General features: G+C 48.3%; 1 protein-coding gene across 3 annotated transcripts in view; it reads left to right on the top strand.

Annotated features, from left to right (window-relative positions):
• Positions 1-22,216, top strand: part of SMOC1 (SPARC related modular calcium binding 1) — a 151,242-nt gene that overhangs the window by 94,074 nt on the left and 34,952 nt on the right. For 2 of the 3 annotated variants that reach the window (XM_040641718.1, XM_040641717.1), the window contains exons 4-6: positions 3,411-3,510; positions 5,642-5,689; positions 20,433-20,522. In XM_040641718.1, coding sequence (XP_040497652.1) covers positions 3,411-3,510; positions 5,642-5,689; positions 20,433-20,522 — 238 coding nt within the window. The remainder of the gene's footprint in view (positions 1-3,410; positions 3,511-5,641; positions 5,690-20,432; positions 20,523-22,216) is intronic. The other variant, XM_040641720.1, reaches the window with a different exon arrangement.

Here is a 22,216-nt window from a genome sequence, read left to right as displayed (position 1 = left end):
TAAGTATAATTATCTCCAGTTATTTTTTAAAGTATTTTATTTATTTATTTATTTTTAAAGAGAGACAGGGAGCATGAGCGGGGGGAGGGGCAGCGGGAGAGGGAGAGAGAGAATCTCAAGTAGACTCCCCACTGAGCTCAGAGCCCCATGTGGGGCTCAATCTCATGACCCTGAGCTCGTGACCTGAGCTGAAACCAAGAGTTGGATGCTCAACTGGTGGAGCCACCCAAGTACCTCATCATTGTCTCCAATTTTTAAGTAGACAGGGACAGTCTGAGGCTTGGTTTGATTAAGAACCTTTCCAAGGCTGCAGAGAGTTGGAAAGATTAAGTGGTTAACTTAACTTACATGGTGGAGCTAGTTAGTTAAGTGGGCTGGAGTCTGATTCCATGACCCTTGCTTTCTGTCTCCATGTAACTTCTTTCTCTTTTAGAAGGCATCTTGAAAACTCCCCCAAGACAATTTACAATCTCCTGATTGAGAATCATGGGTGAATAACGTGGGGCTCCTTTGGCAAAGGGAAGCAACCTTGCTGGTCGTCTCCTGAGTTCCTCCCAGGCTGAGGATTTTGTAATCTGGGGTCTATTCCTTGGAGCCTGGTCCGAGGAAAATCCTGAGAGCCCTGGGGAAAAGGGGGCTGTGTTTGGGCCTTTGAGCCTGGCTGGGGGCTGGGAGGCAGCGTCCACATGCCTGTAGGGATACAATGGGGACACTCAGTGAGCTTGTGGCTCTGGGGACCTGCTTAGCCCAGAGGTCAGATTATATCCCCCACAACAAAGCGTTGGGTTTAGCGTCCTACTCGTGCATTTAGTTCACTCCTCAGTAGCTTTGGCTGGGACTCTGCATGCCTGGGAGGAGGGGGCTTTTGTCCAGCCATCCTCCGCAGTCTGTGTGACCACAGCACCCAGCCCCAGCAGGCAGCGCTGGGCCAGAGGTACTGCCTCCATTGTTGGACGTGGGGGGTAGAGTCAGCTGGCCCTCGCCTGGGAGTGAGTCAGTGTGGCCGCCCAGCCCTGGGAACTGGTTTCCCCTGCAGGTGATTATTGGCAGGGGAGGAGAAAGCAGCTAGCCAGGCCCTATTAAAATGCTGCCGCTGGCGAGGAATCATCTAGGAACTGCCCCCTGCAGGGCTGACAGAATCTGAAGGGAACTCCCAAGTTTCCAGCAGTGTGTCCCACCCAAGCCTCTGGAGGTTACTAGGGGAGATCTGGCCCGGGAGGAGGCCGGCTGTGTCTCCGACACAGCTGAGAGCAATCATTGCCATGGCCACCTTGTACCCAGCCCATCTCCTGTGCCAGGCACTGGACTCACACTGTCTGTTTTCCTTGCCAGGGCCCTCCAGGTTTGGCGTTGTTCTCCCCATTTTATAGATGGAGCTCAAAGAGCTAAGTAACATGCCTAATCTGTAACTGGCTGCATTCGGATTCAAACGCGGGTCTGTCTGGGTTTCTTCCATTCTGTCATTAGGCTTTCTCAGAAGGTAGCACTGACTCAGCCCAAGGTGTTGATCATGGTGAGCATCTGTGGCAGCCACCCTGGCCATCAGGTTTATCGGTGTCCATGAGATGAAGTGAGCCTGGCATATGGGACCGGGGTAAGGGCACTAAATGCAGTTTCTTTACACGGAACCCAGTCATCATACTGGTAGGAACAAGATGCCCTCCATCTTGTTCTTATCCTGCTTTCTGGGGGTAGGTTTGTAGTAAAACGGCTAGTCTTGGGGAAAACTACAGCTTTTGGTACCCACACAAAGCCAGAAGCCATTTGGTAGCTCTTCTGCCTTTCTGATACACTCTGGATTTCACCCAGGCCATCAGATCTCTCTCGCTTGTATACCCCTATATACTTCACCAGTCAATTTGTATGCTGTTACTGTCTACCCTTGATTCCAATATGTCCTTGATCCCAAGAGGCACTTTTTTTCACATGTTAATATCTTTGCAGTTGGCACCCATCCTGTCATTGAGGTCCACGTTTAATATGGTGGGGCTGTTTAAGTGATGCTACATTTTTAGAATTGATGGGGACCAAGAATTGAGGAAATATGATAATTAAGCACTTATTCAACTCATCAAATGCCTATGGTAAATGTCAGGCATCCTGCCGGATGCGTAGAAGATAGAAAATAACCAGTATGCCGTCCCTTGCCTTAGGAAGGTCACAGTCTTGGTGGGGAGATAAGGGCTCTGAATGTAGGGAGCCAGGGTGTGTGGAGGGTCAGGAGAAGAGAAAGTGGGGAGGCTGGGATTGCTTTGCAGAAAGAGGCTATCATGAAGTGGGTGGGAACACAGAGGGACCAGGAGGGGGTTGGGGATGATTTGGGGAACGGTATCCCGGACCATTGAATAGTTGGAGCAAACAAATATTCAGAATCATGAAATCCTAGGGTGCATTTGCAGGCTTCAAAGGTTTCACTGTGGTTCCATGGGAGGGTGCATGTGGAGACATGGGTGTAAACTGCGGCTGTGACGGTAGGCAGGGGGCAGATCATGGAGGACCTTGAGCCCCACGTAAATGAGCTTAATCTCTCTCCTGAATCCTATGGCAAATCACGGAGTGGTTTTCAGCAGGGGAGTGAGGCCCTGATTTGTGTTTAGGAACTCTGTGTTGGGAAATGGATGGGAAAGAGGGGGGGGTGGGGTGGGGTGGGGTAAGAGGAGGTGGACAGAGTGATAGCTGTTGGAAGAGAGAGAAGAGTTATCCCAAGTGAAGCAAAAGTCTCACTTTTATTTACTATTCCCAGACAGGGCGGACCCAATTATGGAGGCTTGAGGATGGTCACACAGAGGGGCAGCAGGACATCTAGAACTAGAAGCTGCAGGGTCGAGTGACTTTGTTCTCACCTTAACCCCGTCATCTAGTGGGGTTACAGCCACTAGTATGTGCCCTGGTCTCAGGAGGGCCACCTGAGCAGTAAGCAGGCCGACTGCATGATGCTGGGAGAAGCTAGAAAAAGAAGAGCCCACTACTTGTCACTGCTTGTTAAAGAAGGGTCAAGTCAGCCTGCCATGGTGGCATTCCAACTTGTACTTGCCAAGTTAGTTCACCAATCAGAACTTTTTACAGTTGGGCGGGAGTGGGGGGGGAGGGGAAATGTGCAGGTCTTGGTGAGAACCCTCAGAGGAAAAACGAAGCGGCCCTATCTAGGTATGATATAAGATACCCAGCATTCAAAGACATAAGAAGTAGCGAGGTTGCTGTGGTCGTGCCTGGGAGTCACACAGAAGACGCATAATCCCTGTGGGTGACCGACTGACCCACCTGCAGGAGACAGTGGGGCCAGATGCTGGGTGAGGGGCGGAAGCAGCTTCTCTGCCGCGATGGCAACGCTTCGGGAGGGGTGGGAGCTGACTGTTGATATGGTGACCCATGACTTATGGTTCTCTTCCCCTCCCCGCTTCCCTGAACAGGTGCAGTGCCATACTTACACAGGGTACTGCTGGTGTGTCACCCCAGATGGGAAGCCCATCAGTGGCTCTTCTGTGCAGAATAAAACTCCTGTATGTTCAGGTACCGTAGGGAGGGGTGGGAAGAAGGAAAAGAGTTGGAGAGAGACCCCTTAGCTGGTCTCCTGCATCTCGTGGGGGAACCTTGGAAAAATGGTTGAAAGATGGGGGGGTGGTTACGAGCCCTCTTCCAGGTCGGAGAGGACTCCACACTGACACACTTGCTCTGTAGGCAGCTGGGCGACAGGCTCAGCATACGCCTATGTGTATATATTTCTTTATTTTGAGTTTAGGTTTCTGGTTCGACACTCACTTCCTAAGCATCGGCTGTAATCCCTAGAGAATGGCATTTAAGTTTTTAGCTGGGGCACTCTGGTTGCTATGGGCTTTGGGAGCACTTTTTTAAGATGGATTTTAAGACTGAATGGGAGTTCAGCATCAAAGGCTGACCGATCAACTAGCGATGTCTGTCCTGGGCACACGAGGAGAGAGTGGGGGCCTGTGTGCCATGTATTTGCTCCTCCTCCCCCGAACAATGTAATGCAGAGGAATGGAAAACGTTCATCACAGTGGCCCTCAAATCTGGCTGTTAGCAGCAGTGCCTGGGGAATTAAAGAGAGCCCAGGTGGCAAGGCTCCCCCTTGTATAGTCTGATCCAGTAGGTCTGGAGTGAGACCTGGAGTCCACCTGTTGGCGAAGCTTCTCGGGTGGTTTTGATGACTAGATGAGGGAGGGAATCATTGCTTCATGGTGACCCACTACACTAGTCCATAGAGAAATTAAGTAATTTCTATTGCCAGCTCTATGAGCATAGGGAAATTTTGCTCTTAGGTCAACCTCATGGGATCATGGATTTTGGCTTTACACAAGCCCCACACTCTCTCCTTCCATTCAGATGGTAGGGGACTTGGGAGTCCCTCCCTTAATTCACTCTGTGGCTCAGCCCTCACTCCAGAAAGCCAGTCCATCCACCAGCTGCTTCGTATTTCTTCGTATCTGTGTGTATGAGGTTTTATCTGTTTACTTATCTTTAATTTTTAAGTGCAAGAAGAGTATAAAGCATTATTCTAAAACCTATGGGAAATTCCAAGGGATAGCTGTCCTGCTATCCTTTTTCTTTTTTTCACAAGATTTGTTCATTTTTCTCCTGGCCCTGCTACATAAAGGGAATGGTAAGGAAGGGCAGTAAGTATCTACATTTGGAAAACCAAGATTTGCAGGCCAAAATGGAAAGTTTACTTTATTTGTGGTTTACATGGAAACTGGAAACCTTAATTGGGGTTGGTGTGGGGAGGGGCAGGAATGAGCCCTCCTTGCAAATGACCTGGAAAGTTTCATTTAAAGCAAACAAATGCCCTAGAAACAAGCCATGCAGGGTCATATAATTGAATTCTCACAAAACTAATATATGGAGAAGTGGTATGATATGGAATGAGAAAATAGGGATTCTTTTTTTTTTTTTCTCTTGGTGGCGGGACCTCCACAGATGGCTTTATGTGGGCGTGCTGGCTCTGCCCTGCACGTGTGGGCTTCATGAAGAAGACAAGTGCCACGGGGTCAGGACTGCAGGATGGGTGCACATGGCATCCTCTCATACGCAGGGCAAAGCGTTTGGCCAAACACACACATGCTACCCAGTCCTTGAGGAATAGGCTGCGTCTAGAAAATTGTTTCCATGCCTCGGACTATTTTGGCCCATTCAGTACAATTGGGCCAACAATTTTCTACTTAATGCAGATGGAAAATCGCCGATTTCCTGCCCTCACCAGCAAGGCATGTCAATCATTGCATTTGCAGTAAGAGGGGCTTCTTTTCAGTTTGGCCCTACTGAGTGGATATGGCTCAGAGCATGGAGTTGATGGGAAGTGGGGGAAATGGGAAGTGGAGGTGAGGGACAGTTACCGGAACGTTCACCAAGGGAGTTCTGTAGATGTGAAGTTTTGTAAAAATCTGGTCAAGATCAGTGCCTGGAAATCATGGTTCATCTCACTGGTACTGTGATAGCAGTGACATTGACGTTAAACGAACGCCATTGGACGTGTATGTGTGTACTTTGTATATAATGTCCCCAGACGTGTATACAATGTATGTATATACATAACCATATGCTCAGCACGTCAGGCTTTGCCAGCTCTTTGAAAGAAACCAACCATGATACATTCTGAATGTCTACGTTTTTGTTTCTTTTACCCAAGGTTCAGTCACCGACAAGCCCTTGAGCCAGGGTAACTCAGGAAGGAAAGGTGAGTAGAGTTTTATGCTCTATCCAAATGTTTGCTTCTAAAGCCAGTCCAAGAAGAGTTCTAGACAAGATGGAAGGAGCCGGGGTATAAGCTAAAAGTCCCCCACAGAAAATCTCCATTCTTATCCTGGGTTTCTTCCTAGAAGCACCGAAGGAGGTAAGTAGGGCTCACACGGCAGTGGGGACCCCGCTCCCAGAATTTCTGAGGGAGGGGAGTGAGCGCAGTCTACAGAGCTGGCAGGGACCCTGAGAACCTTGGCTCCTGGGCAGTTCAGTCAACGACCAGGTAGCCAGCATGAAACCGAAAAGGTGGATGAAGGTAGGCATATCCAAGTTTGCCCCGACCCTCTTGTTTTAGAAACCAGTTTGAACATCTTTTTGCCCCTTGCTGATTCTTCTTAATAATCGTTCCGGCACATCCAGATTCACTAAGACGAGCCCGGCTTCACAGGTTTGCAACCTGTACCGCTGTTGTCTTGGAATTCTTAATCATTCTGTCTAAATTCGTTAAGTAAAGCCCAGAGGGACAGTGAGGCCTGCATGTGCACGTCCTCGTCACCCTGTTGGCATATCGCTTTTGTGATGCGTGCTGTGGGGACTTCCACAGGATGCTAAAAATTTTCATCCCTTCTGTACCTAGAACAACATGAAATAGAAAATTTTAAGACACCATGACAAGTCAAGAGAGAGGCCATGGAAGAGAGGATAAAACTTTATAGTTTGGTGCCCTTCATGGCACTATTTTCCTGCTTTTTGAACAAAGGGCCTTGAATTTGCATTCTGCGCTGGGCGCTACAAATTATGTGGCTAACCTCAATTAAGGCATTTGTCTGAGTGCTGTTTAGCGGAGCAGCCAACATGAGAAATAGGTTCCTGGGATATGCTGACCATAATTTCCAGTGTGGAGGACACTAAACTCCACTGCCACTTACCTCCAGGACAACAGAGAAAGAGAGAGAGAGAGCATGCACTCTGGTAGCTGCATGGGGAACCAATACCAATTTCATTGCATGTGCAAACACTCCAGAACCCCTATTTCAGGCTCTTGGGTAAAAACCTAGCCAGGAGATGGTGGCTGAGTTTGAGGCTTCACACCCGAATCTGGGCCTTGGGAACTTCATGTTCTTAAATGTCCACATGGAGCTTCAGGCCTGTATAGGGTCAGCGTGAGGTGTGTGGGCTTGTCCTGCACCTGTGGTCACAGGGAGACGGAGGCGAGGCCCTGGACCCTGCCCTGCATGCTTATCCCATGCGAATGGGAAGAGGAGGCAAAACCACCCTGCCCGAATGCAGGAAAGGAGACTCTGGAGAAGCCGCTGGCCCGAATGCCGGTGTTCCAAGAGGACGTGGAAGTGGAACATTGGGAACCCACTAGAAAACACGGACTAATGGGCCTTCCCGCAGGCAGGAATGCATTCGTGGGTAGAAAGAAGGGAGCAAATGCCTTTCCAAGTCCTTCCCAGAGCAGGGAGAGGCAGCCATATGTGTTGGCGGTTCCCTTCTAGGTGGGAAAGTGGGAGAGGGGTGAGAATGTTTCTTCCTGCAAAGACCTGAGCTCCTCAACACTGTGAATGGCACGTGTGTCTGCAATTTATTGGAGTTGTGAAGGGGAGCTGCCTTCGATATGACTTGTCGCAGCTGAAGACTTTAGGAACATCGCCTTTATTCTGGGGCATGAGATCGAGGTGGTAGAAAAAACAACCGGCAGTCATGCAAAACTGACGACCCAGATTTGCCACCAAAGGGAACTGAGGGCATGTGCTGAATGGAGCACCCACGCCGAGAAATGCAAACCATGGGATCTGGGGTCTTAAACCGTACAGAGAAGTACTTTCCAGGTTGATGTGGCTTTGCGCCCTGTGGACAACAAAACTGACAAACCTGTGGCCATTGTGGGCTCTTGCTGATGCAGCTGGGAGAGGACAGGGACACCTGATTCTTCCAGGGACGGTGTGAGGAATAGGGGCATAGAGTCCACAGCCTCATCTCAGAGATAAGTTGCTCAGTTTCCAGCCATTTGCTCCCCTCCGCCAGATGGGCTCCTGGCTCCCAGATGGTTCTGCAGAGGCTTCCTCTTTGGTGCAGAGGCCTGGTGGGGGATGCTAGGGCTCACTTGCCTCTGGAGTGACCTGACTTTGGCCCAGAGCCTCCCCTTCCTTCTACTTCGGAGGATCAGCTTAGGTGCTAATCCTCTTCTCTTTGTCTGCCATGGGCAGTGCAGAGAAAAGCAGGCTCAGGCCACCTGTAGGAAGGGCCACCTGAAGCCACACCTGTCCAGGAAGCTGGGGTTTGAAGGGGGACAGGGTGTGAGAGGGCATTTGTAATATCCTGTGTCGGCCGCTGAGGTCCTTCCCTCCGCTGCCACTTAAGAATGGAATGTGCTCCGGAGGGCAGCAGGTGGGAAGACACAAAGGCCCCTTGTCTGAGCTGGTGCCCTCACGTGGGGTCTCCTAGATGGCATCTCCCTCGAGCTGGAGCTCACAGCCCTAAGGTCTGCTGCAGAGATGCGCGGCCCGGACCCTCGAGCAGGGTGAGGGGGACAGCCAGAAAGGATGCCCCAGGTCTGGGTGTAAGGGGGGGGGCAGGGGTGGCAGGGGAAGAGCGGGCCTGGGCCTCTCTCTCCCCACCCTCTTGCCGTTGGGAGTCTGCTCCACTGACAGGCCTCAGAGGGATCGGTTCTCTCTGCCTGCAAGGAATGAAAAGGTGTATTGTGCGGAGACGGAGGGTCTGGTTGCCAGCCAGGAATTAGTCCTGCGGAGGAGAGGAGGAGAAGGCCGAGCAGAGGAGGCTGGGGGAGGAGGCTCAGAGAGATAGCAGAAGGAAGGGAGGAAGGGAGGAAGGAGAGAGGCCAGGCAGTAGCGGGTCACAGGCGGCTGGCCCAGACAGGAGGCCTGGCTTGCAGCTCCTGGGTCCACAGGTGTGGGGCCCGAGGGGAGAAGTGGGGGAAGGAGGGAGGGAGGCGCTGTTATCTTACCCAGATGCACGTGCGCTGGAAGGGGAGGAGGGTCAGAACTTCAGACTATTTGCTTAATCCCTTGGAATGTCCTTTCCTCACTCTGTTCTTTGACCCCCTTGTGTTTAACGGACCCCTTTATGGGCACATGTGTGGTAATTAACACGTGCAGCGTAGGTCCCGGGCCATGTGTTTGAGTTTCAAATATCCATTGATCTGGGGCACTCCCATCCTGGCTCCCCTCCCCTTCTTCTCCTTTGGTCCTTTGCCCTTGAAGAGAGATGCAAGGCAGGGTGGGGGGGGCTGTGTTTGGGGGGTTGAGGGGCACACGTGCCTCCACATGTGTTTTATTTATGCTTCAGAGGATGATTAGAAGAGAGGAAGAGGGCCGCCAGCAGCCCCTTGAGCTCTGACGGTCTGCTGCTAAAAACAGTCGAAGGCTGCAGAAGCTGAGGTAGAGATGAATTGTTGGTTTCAACTGCAGCAGGTCGAAGGACAGCTGGGACGTGGCTGGGAAGCAGAATGTGTTTAGAGATCGTGGATTTACCCTGAGTGGATTTTCCTGGCCAACCAAGGCTTGCAGATTTTCCCGAGTTGCCCCTTTCTGGGGTCTCGATGCTAAGGAGCGTGGATGATTTGGGGAGCTTCTGGGCTAGCCCGATGCAAAGTCGGGGACTGCTCCTGGGCACGACGGCTTGTGAGGTGCAGGAGGGGCGTTCTCAGCCTCCAGGGGATGATGGTGGGCTGAAGAACAACGGAATGGCAGAATTAGGGGAGAGCACCTGTAAAATTCTTTCCTGGCCGTTCTCTGGGCGCTTTCGTTTTCCAAGCACCCAGCACCCTGGCGATCCCCGGCTGATGCTACAATAATGGGCAAGTGAACGTTGAGGACCATCAGGGGTTTTCTGCAGTCCGCATATTTCCTACTTGTAAGAAGTCTGGGATTTAGCTATTTCAGGAAAGGGAGAGAAAAATAGAAACATTAGCAGACTCTGCTTGCATTTTCTGCACAGCCTTCTGTATTTGTCAAGCCAGTGTGGGAGAGGGGCAGAACTCCCCAAACCCAGTCCAGCTTTAATCCGCCCATGAGCTGCTCCATACCCTGGGCTCTTAAGTAAAGAGTGAGTCACAGTTATTTGTCCAGGGTCCCTTTCTGTGTCTCCATTTTTAGCATCTCTCTTGGAGTCTGGTCTCCAGGTCGGTGCCAGCTTGAAAGGCCCATCGCTCAGGTGATGGATTAAGCAGCACGCTCATTCAGGGCTGAGGGACGTGCTCCGCGCGGGGGTGATGGGTGGCGCATCCCGGACGAGGGGGGCAGTGTGGCTTCCAGCCTCAGCCCTCCTGTGGTCAGCGCACCTGAATGAGGCTCACCTCCCTGCCCCGAGCTGGTCATCGCGGCTGTCTCAGGACTTTCTACCCGTGGAGCACCCCTCCTGCCCAAATGACTCTCCCCTCTTCCCAGCTACCTCGCTTTCCTCTTCCCCCAGCGCTGAGGGCGAGGCGGGGTCAGTACTTGACGTGTCAGCATGGTCGTCAGATGGCAACAGTTTGATTCCCTACCATCTGGGGTTGGATGTGAATGGAGACGGGCAGCTGATGACCTCTACGGGTTGGCCTCTGCTCACATTGGATTTCCCCAGGGAAAAGCATTCATTCTGCCACAGCACCTGCTGAGACAGAAGCCGGCCTAGGCAGCTCCAGGCCCACGAGAGGCAGTCTTTTGCTCTCTGCATGTGTGTGGCTGCTGCTGGCTGGGGCCCCAAGCCACCCTGACCACGCCCGGCACCTTAGGGTGCCCGCTCTGCAGCGTTGGGTTGCAGAGGGGTGTGCGCGGTTGTGCTCTGGCTCCTTCCTTCCCCACTCCCCAGCTCAGCTGCATGTCCTCAAGCCCCGCCCTCCACCCCAGTCCCTATTCTGGGGTCTCTGAAAGAAAGTTAATGCATGGAGGATACTAAATGAAGAGTTTGCATCCCTGCCATATCCCCCTTTTCAAGGACTGGAGAGGAAATGGGGTTTGGGGATCTGGTAAACCTCCTAGTCATAGATTCTTATGAGTCCCTGGTGTTATTAGTAACCTTTGGTGTTTATACTTGGCTTCTTATTCTTTCATTCAACAAATATTTATTGAGAGCTTCCTAAGTGCCAGGCTTATTACAGTCACTGAGGACCCGGTGACAAGTAACATGATAAGAGCCTGGCTTTGCCTTGAGGAACTCACATTCGGATGGTTCTTAGCCTCTTTTTACAGAGATTATCTTCAGGTGGAGGTGAAGCCTCCCTGGGGAGTACAGACTTCTAGGTGCTGGGAAGCTGTCACCTCTGCAGGGAGGCAAAGCAGGTGGCCCCTCCACGCAGCCCTGGTTGGTAGTTCCCATGGCCAGAGCCTCTAAGGAAAGACCCTTGGAGGAGGTGCCTGGGATGAGCCCACTCATCCCACTGGCAAGTTCTTTTTTTTTTTTTAATTTAAATTCAATTAGCCAACATACAGTACATCAGTAGTTTCAGATGTAGAGTTCAATAATTCATCAGTTGCATATAACACCCAGTGCTCATCACATCACCTGCCCTCCTTAATGTCCGTCACCCAGTTACCCCATCCCCTCTCCTCCCTTCCCTCCAGCAACCCGCAGTTTGTTTCTGTAGTTAAGAATCTCTCATGGTTTTTCTCCCTCTCTGATGACTTCCCATTCGAGTTCTTGATCCCTCTGCCTGGTACCTTTGTGGGGTCCCCCACGTCCAGGTGAGGACTCAGAGATCGTCGGGCCATTGAGAATATGTTCATTGGCTCACCGTTCCTTGACCGAGTGAGTTCAATTCCAGGCATGGCCCAGGAACCTGGACGGAGGCAGAGATTTCCGTGTGTGGGCACAAAGACATCTGGGCCACATCTGAGCTACTGTCTCCAGCTCTGAGCGCCACGAAGCTCCTGGGGGAGAAGCCGACAAATTGCCAATCTCGGGTCCTACTGTGCCTGCTGAAAGGAAACTGAGATCCAAGAGTTGCTTCTTTGAAAGTTTATATGGAAGGACAATGGAGCTAGAATAGCTAAAACAATTTCAAAATGAAAGATTAAGTGGGAGGTATCACTGTATCTGATTTTTTAAAACAAAGAGATCTTTAATGCCTTACTCCCCCATGACCCTTGATGAATTTTCAATTCATGCTTCCCTGTGTTCTTCTGAACAAATGCTGTGACCTCTCCCCTTTTAAAAATGTTTGTTTCATTTCCTTTTTTTAACATGACTTTTTTTTTTTTTAGAGCAGTTTTGGGTTCACAGCAGAATTAAGAGGAAAGTACACAGATTTCCCATATAGCCCCTGCCCCCACACAGTCAGAGCCTCCGCACTATCAACATCTACACCAGAGTGGCACATTTGTTATAATTAGTGAGTCTTCACTGACACGTTATTATCACCCAAGTTCCATAGTTTACGTTAGGGCTCACTCTTGCTGTTGTACTTTCTGTGGGAATGGTCAGATGTATAATGACACGTGTCCACCATTCCAGTATCATACAGAGTATTTTCACTGCCCTAAAAATCCTCTGTGCTCTCCATCCCTGGCAACGCCTGATCTTTTTACTGCCTTCATAATTTTGTCTTTTCCAGAATGTCACAAAGTTGAAATCATAATACCCCGATTAAGACTTACAGTACTCTAGTAATCAGGACAGTGTGGTGTTGGCCAAGGGACAGACATAGATCAGTGGAGCAGAGTAAAGGACCTAGAGAAAGGCCTGCACAGGGCTGGCAAACTGATGGGACAGAGGCCTAGAAGCGGTTCAGAGGAGGATGACGCCCTAACGATTGGACACCCATGGGCAAAAGGACAAACAAGAAGCCCCAAACCCTCAACCCAAACCTCACAGCTTACGCAAAACTGAATGCAAAATGGATCTTGGACTTAAATGTAAAATATAAAACTATTAAAACTTTTAGAAGAAAACATAGGAGAAGATTCTCAGAAACCATAGCTAGGTGAACCTAGAGCTTTTGTGTCTTAGAACAACAAACACATGATCCAAAACAGTTGAGAAATTGGACCTAATCAAAATTAAGAGCTTGCTCTGAAAGATCTTGTGAAGAGAACAACAACAACAAAAAGTGCAGATGGGAGGAAATAGTTACAAAGCACATGGCCGACTTCGGACTTCTATCTAGAACATGTAGAGAGCTGCCAGAAGCTCAACCAGTTGAAAAGCAATTCCATTTAAAAATGGGCAAGATACACGAATAGACATTTTGCCAGAGCTCATCTGCAGAAGGCAAATAAACGCACAAAAAAGATGTTCAACATCATTAGCCATAAAGAAATGCCAAGTAAGGTCATGATAGGGGGGTGCCTGGGTGGCGCAGTCGTTAAGCGTCTGCCTTCGGCTCAGGGCGTGATCCTGGTGGTCTGGGATCGAGCCCCACATCAGGTTCCTCCGCTGGGAGCCTCCTTCTTCCTCTCCCACTCCCCCTGTGTGTGTTCCCTCTCTTGCTGGCTGTCTCTATCTCTGTCAAATAAATAAATAAAATCTTTAAAAAAAAAAAAAAGATCATGATAGGATATCACTACACACCTGTTAGAAGAGCTAAAATTAAAAAAAAAATAGTGACAATACCAAATGCTGGTAAAGCTGTGGAGAAACTGGATCTTTCCTACATTGTTGGTAAAAATGTAAAATGATACACACTCTGGAAAATACTTTGGAAGTTTCTGTAAAGAGTAAACAACGAAACACTTACCATATAACCTAGCAATGGCACTCCTGAGCATTCATTCCAGAGAAATGAAAACTTGTGTCGTTTCAACCCTCACATGGATGATCGGATGATGATCAGCCTTATCTGTGGTCACTGAAGAGAAAAACAACCCAGATGTCCTTCAGTGGGCGAAACACAGCCGGCGCCTCCGCACTGTGGAATAGGACTCAGCAGTAGGAGGGTACAGACTGTCGGGGTGTGCAAACCACGATCGGATGGACCTCAAGGGCATTATACAGAGTGAGAGAAGCTGGTTTCAAAAGGTCCTATACTGCATGATTCCTTTTATATAACATTCTAGAAAAGACCAGACTATGAAGATAGAGAAAGAAGTAGTGGTTGCCAGGGGTGAGAGATGAGGTGGAGGGGGGCAGGTGTGATGATAAAGGGGCCATCTTTGTGGTGATGGACTAGTTCTGTATTTTAATTGTGGTGGTGGTTACTCGAATCTGCACATGGATAAAATTGCATAGAACTACCCCCCTAACACACATACACAAATGAGTACGTGTAAAACGGGCTGAATGTGAATAAGGTCCATGGACGATGTCCCTGGACACCACTATCAATGTTCTGACTCTGATATTGTACGATAATGAGGTTACCTATATAATTATAGGTTACCTATATGTGTATATTCACTATGAGGATGTTACCACTGGGGGAAACTGGGTGAAGCATACATGGAACTTCCCTGTATTATTTGTGCAACTTCCTGGGAATCTATCAGTATTTCAAAATAAAGAGTGAAAAAAATTAGCCTAGTTCTCTTTGTGAACCCAGCTCGGAACGGACTCTGTGGCTGGTGGTTCCTCCTCCCCCCTCCTCCCCCCTACTTTCCCCTCCTCTCCCTCCTCCTCTTTCTCCTCTTCTTCTTCCATGTCTGGTCTATTTTTTTCACCAGCATCATGTTTTTACTCTTATTCAGGGGAATGTGGAGCTTGAGGATGTGGGGAATTGTTTGCAAAAAGACAGCCTTAGCTTGTTTTTACTTCTTTTGTGAGGGAGTATGCAGGGGGGTGGACGGAATGCAAAACATTGATCTCTTGCTCTGGAAAGGACCTGAAGTGCCCAGATAACCCCTGTTCTCAGAGGTCAGGATTAGGACAGCTCACAGTACATTTCTGAGCCTCCTCTGTTCGTGGGACATGCATCTCAGGAAATGTTGACTGAAGTTCTATCCTCCTCCTGGTATGATTTGGGCCAGGGTCTTAAGGGACTTTTGCAAACAGGCACTGTTGTCTCCCTGTGATGCCCAGAATACATCATTTCGACGTCCACACTGAGTCACCAAGTCACACGCTGAGGTGGCTGGTGGCTCTGGCATAAATGTGGTCCAGTCAAAAGCAAGAACCTTCCAGTATTTCTATCAGGCTGAAGTTTATCTCCATGTCTTTGTAAAAGACAACCCATGGCAGCCTAAAAGAATTCAAGAAGGAGGGTGGCCGCTGATGGACGTGGTTTGGGCAGAGCCCAAGAATCGAAGGGGACTTGGGATTGTGGAGAGACCTTCTGAATCTCAGGAGGGGGGTGGTGATTTCTTTCTTCCTCATTCTCCAAGGCTCCTCAGTCTCAGAGACCCCAAGAGATGCCATTAATACAGATTCCTCCTCTGGCCCCTTTGACACATTTGCTTTTGAAGGACCTGGAAGAGAAAGCTCTTTGTATGTGGTTAGAATAAACTCATTGTACACCCAAACAATTAACTCCTCAATGGACTTGCCAGCCCCTTGAAAGGCCAGGCCCTGCTTCCCTGGACCTCGTGGGCTCTATTCAGTCCCTTAAGCACACCAATGTTTTTGAGTTTTTGTTTTGTTTTGTTTGTTATTCTGAAAAGTCTTTCGCTGAGAATAGTCAGAGCGGATCAACATTGTCCTCAGCCTTTATCTCCACTTGCCAGGGAACGTCAATCAGGAATCAAAAAGCCAAACAGAGGAGGCTTTGAATGGTGTCATTGGGGGTCGAAGGGACTTCCAGCTGTCTGTGCGTGGGCCAGGCCTTCTCGCAGGGCAAGGAATTGTGCTGTCACACAAACCCACTGTCTGGACAGGCTTACAGAGCCCTTGCGGGTGCTGCAACTTTCTGGGGCTGCACCTTAAGGATGAAGCATGGTTGGGGGTTGGAGAAATTGGAAGGCCAAACGCCAGGGCTCTGGGCCTGGGCAGTTTCCAGAGCTGCTCACTGCCTCTGGGCCTGGAGCAAATCACTTCCTTGCTCTGAGACTCTGTCTCTCTTTATCTGCCTGGTGACTTCCTCTGGGCTGGCCAGTGGTGAGACTAGATGAGCAAAGCCACCTGCCAGAAACTGAGTGTTGCAAAGTGTGATCTCATTATTGTCGATCTTGACATCATCCTGGAGAAATTCTGTCGGGTTTGCCTTGTTCATTCTTTCATGAATGTAAGCTTTCCTTATTTTTTCTTTTATTGTTTTATTTTTTCATTTTACTTTTTATTATCTTTTTAATGTTTCCAAATTTACATTTTTCTCCCTGTAAGAAAAATGATAATCTTCGAATTGGCTTTTTTCAATGTTCTATCCTCTTCTTCTTATTCTGGAAGAGAATAGTGGTGTTAAAGAGAGCTAGAGTCCTGCTCTCTGAGGTCCAAGAGAACCACCAACGATGAGCACCAGCTATCACAGCCTCATGTGCATGTGTGTCAACTGAGACAGACACATTTGTCCTTAAAATATATGGGAGAGTCTCCGTGCCCATTAAGGAGCACTGAAATAATTCAGCTGCCGCTGCCTGAGGTTGGATCTGAGATGACGTTGGCACTACCTCCCCTTTTGTTTTAACAGCTTTATTGAAGCATAATTACACACCATAAAATTCACCCATCGTAAATGTACAGTTCAATGAATTTAGCACATTTAGAGCATCGCGGGGCCATTACCAGCGAACACTTCCATCATTCCAAAAAGAAACCTTGTGCCCATTTATAGTTACACCCCTGCTGCCTCCTCCAGCCCCAGGCAACTACAGATCTGGACTCTCTAGACTTAGCTTTACGAGGCATTTCATCTAAGTGGAATCCTACAATAGGTAGCATTTGTACATGGCTTCTTTCATTTAGTCTAAAGTTTTTGAAGTTTATGTCTATTGTCACATGTATTAGGAATTCGTTCTTTTTCATTGCTGAGTAATACTCCATTATATGGAGATATATATCTCTCTCCCCATTCGTCTGTTCACCTGTTGACAAACATTGGGATTGTTTGCAGTTTGAGGCTAATGTAAGTAATACTGCTGTGGATATTTGCACACATGTCTCCGGGTGGATGTGTTTTTCTTTTTCTTGGATGGAGTCCCAAGAGCAGAATTTCTGGGTCGAATGGTAAGTTTATGTTTAACATTTCAAAGAAATTGCCAAACTCTTCTCCAACATGGCTACTCCATTTTCCATTCCCACAGCAAGGAACGAGGGTTTTAGTTTGTCCACACCCTTGCCGACATTTGGTGTTTCCTATTTTTAAAATTTTAGCTCTTCTGGGAGGTACATAGTGGTTCCTCACTGTGGTTTTAATCTGCGTTTTCTTAACAACTAATCGTGTTGGGCATCTTTTCAGGTATCACTCAGCTGTCTGTGCATCTTCTTTGGTGAAATGTCTATTAAGATATTTAGTTCATTTTAAAATCGGGTTGTTCATCTTCTTACTGCATTGAAAGGTTTACTTAATTTTTTTGAATTTAAAAACTTTGATAGGATTTTAATTTTGTAAATCCAATTTTAAAAGTAAGTGGTTGGATAAGATGGTTTATACTCATGGTATTTATACCTTTAAAGTCCTTGCTGCTGAGCCTTTAAAGTCTTTACTCCTGCACGTTGTCCCGAGAATGGGGAGGCAGGCATCCTTCATTTTTAGAGGAGAAGATCACTGTCCAGAGAAGAAAAGCGAGGGGTTCAGGTTACCCAGTTTATTGGATGTAAAGCCAGGATCTGGAGTGTGACCCCACTGGAGACTCGGAGACTGCGTGGAAGCTTTTCTCTCTCCCCAGGACTCAGTGTGGGGCCTGGTATTGTCCCAGGTCTTGCCAGGAAGCAGAAGTGATGTGGACCTTGGACCCAGGCCTTGGACCTATGTTTGGTAGAAGGGTGCGCTTGTTTGCTGGGTTGGGAGCCAGGTGCCCAGGTGCCCGGAGATGATGGTCAGAGGGTCCTGTTGGCTTTGGCTTGGCTTCTCATCCTTTGGGCAGCTGAATTTCACAGGTGGTTCTCCTGGCAACGGGGCACTTTGTCTTTTCTCATTTCATAAAGATTTCCATCCAGTGCCTCCATGGTGGCCTCACAGCTGTATCTCCTCACCCTTGGTGACCCCGCCCTGCAGGAAGATTCACTCCCTGCACGTGCCTTCCTGCAATGTGGGCTCTGGGCCTGCATCTGGGCAACCGTGGAGGTCCTTGGCCTGCAAAAGTGCCAAACTTTCGCGGGAGACTGGAAACACTTCTTCCTCTCCTTCAGCAATGGACCTTTGCTGATTGCTACACCAGATGGGCGGTCCCGGACTCTCATCTGGTTGATGGGAGAAAGCAGCAGAATGTTTTCTGTTATCCTGCTCCAGAGAGAGCTACAGCTCTTGGAATATGGGAGGATTATAGTTGAAATTAAAATATTGCATGCGCCATTTTGCACTTGGGTTCTCACCTTTGTCCCTCAGGGAACATTTGATTTCTCACTTTCCCTTTGTGACCCGTACGGCCCCTAAAGTGAAGCCACCCCGCGTGCAGGGGCTGAGCACGCCGCTCTGGGCTATTTAGACTGTGAACTCGGCATCCGGCAGGAGCAACCAAACGTGCATTGCAGCTGCCCAAAGACTTCATTCAGTGGCTCATCGAATTCAATGGAGAGAGGTGTTAATAGAGTCAGGGGAGGTGATGCTATTAAAAAAAATGACATTGTGTGGTTCTGCTCTGTGTTTATTCTCCTTCGCTGACTTCCAGATCAAACGGACACAGTTTTGCATCAAAAGATGCCTGTTCTGGACTCCAGTTCGAGGCAAATAAGATATCCAGCAAGTTAACTCCTCTCCCCCTGCTGCCTCTCATTCCTTGGGATGATTGTCAGATGGTGGAGGATTGCCTCGGCCCTGGTGGGAGCTGGGTCTTGGTGTCAGCACAGGAGAATAATAGCAGGGTCATGTGTCACGGAACGGTCGGGCTGCTGGCCTCAGCCTCCAGCCACGATTAGGGTCTCTCTCTAGCTCTCAGTCTGAAGATCCCAAGGGTCGGGTGTTGGTGCAAGAAAGGGATCAGAACTGTGTTTTTCCTCCCTCCCTGATAAGATGCAGGGAAGTCGGCCAAAGGTTCCTGGAGCTCCAAATGGCAGAGAGTTGTTATTATGGGGGATCTGACCGGCGTCGCAGAGACTATCTGAGAACTTGCATTCTCCATAGTTGATGAACTCAGTGAAGGGGATTAAGAGGTACAACCTTCCAGTTATAAAACAAATAAGACATGGGGATGTAGTGTACAGCATAGGGAACATAGTCACTAATATTGCAATGCCTTGGTGTGGTGAGAGATGGTAACTAGACTTACTGCGGTGACCATTTTGTAACGTCTGTAAACATCAACTCACTATGTTGTACACCTGAAACTCATACAATATCGTATGTTAATTATTCTTCCATTAAAATAAAAAATAAATACCAATTATAATAACCAAAAGCTTAAAAATAAGAACCATTGGCAAAACAAACAAATATAAATAAATACATATAAAATAAATGATTGAATAAAATGACCAAAAAAATAGTTAATGCTCGGAGAATATAGTGTTCAGTTGTACAAGATCCCTGGGGGATGATGTAATCATCCCATTGCCTGAGACCACGGGGCTCTTCTTCCCCCGCCCCCACCCAAGGAGAACACAGAGAAATCTCGGAACTATGCATTCTCCATGGAGGCAGAAATCCCAAGAAGGGGAAATTGATTCATTAGGGGGCAGGGGGACAAAAGAACGCTTGCTCTTTTTACATATAAAACATAGCTACACATATAGTACATCAACAGATATACAGTGTGTCTGTGTTATTAATATTTCATTAGGAAAGTGATTAGGAAAAAAACTCTAAAAATGCTCTTTAGGTGGGCAGTAATGAAAATAATTGAGAGACACCACCCTGCACTATGGATCTGGGGGATCTTGATGAAGGGAACCCAGAGTCCTGAAAGGTGGTAAAGTTTACACTCACTCCTGACCTGCAGAGAGCTGCCAGCTGTGCTGGAACGACGTGCATTAGCACTTTGTGACTGGGAACTTTGTGCTCCCATCTACGGTGGAAATTTCAAAGCCAATCCAGGGTGCAGTTTCTCACATCCCTTTCTATTTTGTTTGCCCCCACCTCTCACCGGGAATGGGAGGGCACGATGTTTCACAGTTCAAAGTGTTCTAAGGGTTCCTGATTCTCTTCAGTTTAGCATACTGGAGAGAGGATGGTCCTTCCTGCCTTCTCTTCCTTTTTAAGTGAGGACAGAGAAATAGCTAATCTCTTGTTTTCCTTAAGCTCTTCAATGAGGGCCACTAGATACTAGGCTGGTACCTTTCACAAGAGGTCAGGAAGGAGCTGGGGACACCAGAATTTGATGCCACAAAGTATGTCAACCTTATCCTAACATGCCTGGCCAAAAATTCAGGACTGCTGGGGAAGATGCACACCCAACCCCCCCCCCCCCCCCCCCCGCAGCTTTCCTGTGGGGAGGACCTGGGGCTGACAGAGTCATCATGCCGGTACATGCGGGTTGATGAGGAAGGGCCCTCCAAAGCCATGACAGTTGAGTTCCCTTTTGTCCCTCCCACGGGATGGTGAACATACACCTGGGTTTGTCTTACTGTTGGTGTCTCTCTGTTGTACTTTTTTTTCTTCCTGTTCTCTTTCTTTTCTTTTCTTTTCTTTTCTTTTCTTTTCTTTTCTTTTCTTTTCTTTTCTTTCTTTTCTTTCTTTCTTTCTCTTGTCTCTTCATTGGGACTTGGCCGGGCCATGTGCAAACCCCAACCATTCAACAGTGCTGGAGAGTAGATAGTATTTACCTCAATAATGGTAGTCTCTTTTCGATTCTTTTTAACCCTCAATTCAGATGACGGGTCGAAGCCAACACCCACGATGGAGACTCAGCCTGTGTTCGATGGAGATGGTAAGCTCTTATATTACTTCCGACTCATATGCTCCCACCCGTTTTTAGATTTGAGGAACGTCGCCTTTGGATGTTTGTATAAGCTTTATTATTAGTTTTTTTTTCTTTTTTAATTTCAATTTTTCCCAGTTTAGGCTGGGTTGTTTTAACCTTTAAAAAAATGCAAATCCTCCCAGGAACTGGTACACTCTCTACTTCTGGAAAGGCCCTCTGTTCTAGCCAGGCTTCCTGCCTGGCTGCCTATTTCCAACAATAACACAGCCTGGATGGACCCTTCGAGCTGCCAAGACCAAGGAGGCATGGCTGAGAAAGACAGGCCAGCACTGTCCCTTCAGTAGATGAACCGACACTTATAAGTTCCTTCTCTGTGCCCAGCATTGTGCTAGGGCCTCTGTGGGACAAAGAAGGAATAGTTGAGATGAAGCCTTTGCTCTCAAAAAAAAATTAGAACTACTAGAGAGCTTTATGTGTTAAATTATATGGTCTCAGTTTTTATGTACTGGACATTTTTGGAAGAAAGAGATCACAGTGGTCTGGGGAAAGACTATGTGAAGAGATGGGACCTGGGCTGGATCTTGAAAGGGAAAGGTAAGAATCGGGGCATTGCAGTGTGGGGACTGGTATGAACTGAGGGGAGGGTATAGTGGGAATGGGGACTAGTAGGAGCAAAGAGATTGGTTAGTGGACCTGGTTTGGCTAAGACGGACCTTGAGAGCATTTGAGAGAGAATTCTAGAGCAAGATAAATGGTGTAGCTGGTAGCAAGATAGAGGCTGGATATCCCTGGAGCTATGAGGAGTAGACGGAAAGAGCATGGGGTGCAGAAGGCTGGCCTCTATCTGAGTTTGAGCTGCTCATGGCCTACATTCTTTGGTGTGTTTGCCATATACTCCAGGTTCCCATGAGGAGGGGGAGGAAGCTGGGCAGAGTGCAGTTTCTAGAAAGTCTGACAATGAGGTTGGGCTCTTAGTATAATATGCAGTGACCTTTGAGCAGCTTTCAGCTGAGTGTATCCAGACCTGGACCACGAGACTGGACAGGGAGACAGGAATAAAAAGAAATTATGCCACTTGTTCGTATTGTAGCTGTGGATGTCCCTAGCACAGGCTCAGCTCTAGATAGAAGGATTGAAACGTGAGCTATCCTTTACAACTGGTCATGTAGGGGCACATGTATGTGTGTTCATGCCTAGAAATTCAGCTGTTTCTGTGTTTCTGTGATCCACAAATCTCCTGGATTTTTGGCAAGTCTGGGATCTTGAGGGATCAGATGAGAAATGGAGACCATGTCACCTTGGGAGATCACCCCAGCAATCTCACTGAAGAACTCATCACTCTTTAGTGTGTTCAGGGTCCTCCCGATTCTCATAACACTTGTCCACTGTGTGACCCAAGCCCTGAAGGGCCTACAGGTGCCCCCAAGCTCTCTGGGTGGAGGGATTCAGCCTGTGTTCATGAGAAACCGTTAGGAAGGATATTGACGCACACATCGGACTCATCGCCTTCCTTCCCACGTGGAACAGAGTCTCAGCAAGCTGAAATCTGTTGCGGCTCAGCCGTTTCCTCCAAAATGGTCTCTGTGGTTTGTTTGGCTTTCATTTGTTGATTTATCCCCTTTAAATCTTCTTCCAGGGAAGCAGCTGAGAGAGACTTGGCTTGGCCCATGCTCCTCACCTCCTGGGATAATATTTTTATT

This window comes from Ursus maritimus, unplaced genomic scaffold (assembly GCF_017311325.1).
Source record: "Ursus maritimus isolate PB19 unplaced genomic scaffold, ASM1731132v1 scaffold_25, whole genome shotgun sequence".
Classification (NCBI taxonomy): Eukaryota; Metazoa; Chordata; class Mammalia; order Carnivora; family Ursidae; genus Ursus; species Ursus maritimus.
Note: the sequence above shows the minus strand (reverse complement) of the source record. Positions and strands in the feature narration are given on the sequence as shown.